The following is a 3,286-nucleotide window of genomic DNA, read 5'->3' as shown; positions in this document are numbered from 1 at the left end:
ACTCGGACACGCGCGCGTCGCAGATGAGGCAGTAGCAGTTGGGGCAAGCCGCCTCGTTGCCATCGACTGGCGCCGCGACCAGCCTCTCGGTTGCATGGAAGGGGTGGAGCGGGCAGAGCGCCCGCTGGTGCGGCAGGTGCTCGGGCAGCAAGCCTGTGCAGCATAGTGCTGCATTCGGTGAGACAGGGCATCTCATGGCGACTATCGACGGACGGGCGCCTGATGCAGCGGAGATCTGCACGTCGCCGCCTTCGAGCGTATCAGCGGCAGCGGCGGAGCTTTGAAGCGGCGGCGCCACCTCCTCCACCTCGTCCTCGCTCATCGCCGCCTCATCCGACGCCTCCGACTCCTCCTGCTCCACCTCCGCCTCCGCCTCCACCTCGTCGTCCTCCCCCGCCGCCTCTGGCTGCTGATCGGGCGGCAAGGGCGTAGCGTTGCTCGAGGAGGATGGCAGCGCGCCGCTACTGCTGCTGCTGCTGCCGCCGCCGCCGCCGCTGCTGCCGCCGCCGCCGCCGCTGCTGCTGCTGCCGCCGCGCCACCCGCCTCCGCCTCGCCTCTCCTCCTGCCCGGTGTCTGCCGCGCCTCGCGTCCGCTTCCCCAAGACGGCGCGCCCTCCGAATCTGCCCTTGCCAAAGTCGTACCGGAGCGGCGCAGTGTACTCGGCCGACAGCAAGGCTGCTCTCCGGAGTGCCATAGCCAGCGGAAGGAGGCCCGTGGCGGAGCGCGGCGATCCTGTGCTCGTGAGCACCCCGAGCAGCGAGCGGCACTCGCGCGCGTCCACATGCACAAACTTGCCCGCGGAGAGCGAGGCGAGGGCGGTGTAGAAGCCGGGCTGGCCGTGCTTCGCGAGCTCGGGGCACAGCGGCTGCCCGATACCCCTATGCTTGCGCGTGAAGAGCCAGTAGATCTGCACCGCGTCGGCGACCGTGAGCGTGACCGGCGGAGCGGCGTACTTTTCAGGGTTGGACATCATGGCGCGGAGGCCCTCCACTGCCCGGCTTTTTGGGTCGAGCAGGGGCAGCGCCGCATCATCGGCGCCGTCGGCGCTGGAGAGCCCACCACCGCCGTCAAGAGACGACAGCACGTGGGCAGCTGAAGGGCTGCCCGCGGGCGGTGTTGGCGAGCATGCCTGCGCCGCCGAGGTTGTCAGCGAGGCCTCCTCACCGCCGCAGACAATCGCACAGGAGTGGGCGCAAACGGCGCAGCGCGAGGCCTCGCCGTCACCCTCGCCTCCGCCGCCGCAGACCGGCTCGACCACTCCGTCTGCCTCCGTCGCGGTGCTGGTCACTGTCGCGGTACCAATGAATTTGCCCATGCAAAAGTTGTAGAGGCGAGCGGCGAAGCCCTTAGTGCGGACTTCCTCTCTCATCATAAGCTTCGTGTGTGCGATCGACACGCGCGCTAACCCGACCCCTGGGTTCCGGCTGCATACAGGTAGGGGGTCTGTGCATTGGTCTTGTTTGGCCCAAGACAGGCGTTTTTTGGACGGGCAGATCCTTCCACCCTTGATATTCAATTCACAGGTGCTCGGCAAAAAAGTCAGCCGAGATCTGGAGAGCCGTCTCCACGTCTCTGGCCGTCGCCGCGTCGCTCGTGTCGCCCCGGGCCACGAAACCGTGGTGCATCTCGGGGAAGGGATGGGAGACGCACGCGAACCCGAGATCCCTCACCGCCGCGGTGACCGCGCCCTCCTCGCCGTAGTCATCGAGGCTGTCCTCCTGCGCCGGCAGGAGCAGCATCGGGCACTTGCCGGTTTTCGCCGCGAACTCGCCGGGCTGCCCCGGCTCGCCATAGAAGCCCGCGGCCTGCAGCGAGGGGTGCGCAGAAACGCCGGCGCGGATGATGCCAGCACCGGCGGCGTGGAACACGGGAACGGCACCCCAGCACAAACCGAATCCGCCGACGTTGGCGGACCCCATCTCGCCGGCCAGGAACGCTTTGCATCCCTCCAGCATCGGCATGTACTTGGCGGGGTTCTGCGCCGAGATCCAGCCCACCGTTTCCTCGGCGCCAGACATGAAGCCGTCCAGACCACCGAAGCCGTTGATCTCGGTTCCGGTGTAGACGTCGGGCATGATCACGTTGAAGCCGCACTTCGCAAAGGAGTCGCACACGCTCTTGATGCGCCCGCCAGAGAAGCCGAACACGTCGTACGCGACGATGAGGCCGCCGCGGGCCGTTCCCTCTGCTGCCACGACATAGTGGTTCACGTCATCAAGCTGGATCACCTGGCCGTCCAGCTCCCGGTCCTCGTCGGCAGCCAGCGCGGGCAGGGCCCCCGGAGGGCAGCAGCTGCCCGACAGGGCGCGTCTGGCGGTGCGCGAGAGCGCCGGAAGAGACGAGGAGCGAAGGAGCATCGCTCGTGGCAGTTTGGCGTGGCTGCCGACCCGAAGGCAGGATCTAGTCTTCCAACTCGTTGCAGGTTTGGCGTGGCTGCTTGTCTACAGCAGCTGGTCGGGAACCAGGAGGCCGCAGACCGCGGCGCCATTGTTTCTTTTTTCAACACTTACTGGCAGGTTTCTTTCCCCCTCGGTCAGACACGCCGTTGTATCATGCGGAACGCGGTGCGTCTGGCGGCGCCACCACCCTTGGCAGCACAAAGCCGCGCCAGAGGTCCGCCAGCTCCGGAGCCGCTCCCTCGCGGCTGTCGAAGCGCTCCTCGTCCCACGCGATCAGGTAGCCCAGCCGCATCACCGCGACCGCCCGCTTGCGGGCCGCCTCCGGGAAGAGCTCGTGGGACTGCGGCGACCACTCCGCCGCCTTGAGGATGAGCCTGCCCACCTCCACTGCCGCGGCCGCTGGCTCCAGGTTGGCCGGCCTGAGGGAGGGCAGAGGCGTGGGGTGTCGAGAGAGAGAGCATCCGGCGAGTGGGGAAGAGACCATGGCGCGCCTCAGTGCGAGGGCCTTGGCCTCGCCCGCCACGCGCACGCCGAAGCGTCCCGTCGAAGCGCTCGCGGAGACGACGACGCCGACCTTGCCGTTCAGCGAGGGCCGCGAGACGAGAGAGTGGATCGCGACTGTGGAACCGACAGCCGCAGCTGTCGGATCCGACTCGCTCCACGAGCAGAGGACGCGCGCCCGCTCGAGGGCCGAAGGCTCGCCGGCTGAAGAGTCCGCGTCGCCGCGCAGCAGCGCCCGCGCCCGGTCGACGGTGAGCGCCTGCGGGAGGAGGGACAGTGAGCGTGAGGACAATGCACTCACGCTACTTCAGCCGCTAGTCTCGGGCATGCCTCGAGGTGCTGGAGCGGCGTCCAGCCGCGGCTGGCGACCAGCCAAGCGGCGAGGT

The 3,286-nt window shown here is 68.3% G+C and overlaps 2 protein-coding genes across 2 annotated transcripts; both read right to left on the bottom strand.

The window, feature by feature from the left end:
* Nucleotides 1–1,448: 1,448 nt before the first annotated feature.
* On the bottom strand, nt 1,449–2,475 carry EMIHUDRAFT_372913 (hypothetical protein). The gene has a single exon (XM_005792128.1). The coding sequence runs from the start codon at nt 2,355–2,357 to the stop codon at nt 1,518–1,520; it is 840 nt and encodes a 279-aa protein (XP_005792185.1). The 5' UTR covers nt 2,358–2,475; the 3' UTR covers nt 1,449–1,517.
* Nucleotides 2,476–2,550: 75 nt separating this feature from the next.
* Nucleotides 2,551–2,883, bottom strand: EMIHUDRAFT_317485 (hypothetical protein; the record flags this gene model as incomplete). The annotated part of the gene is made up of 1 exon (XM_005792127.1): nt 2,551–2,883. One exon carries the CDS (start codon nt 2,881–2,883, stop codon nt 2,551–2,553), a length of 333 nt encoding a protein of 110 aa, XP_005792184.1.
* Between the last annotated feature and the right edge of the window lie 403 nt (nt 2,884–3,286).

The sequence above is a fragment of the Emiliania huxleyi genome, assembly GCF_000372725.1.
Source record: "Emiliania huxleyi CCMP1516 unplaced genomic scaffold EMIHUscaffold_1094, whole genome shotgun sequence".
Lineage (NCBI taxonomy): Eukaryota > Haptophyta > Isochrysidales > Noelaerhabdaceae > Emiliania > Emiliania huxleyi.
This window is presented reverse-complemented; position numbering and strand designations above follow the sequence as displayed.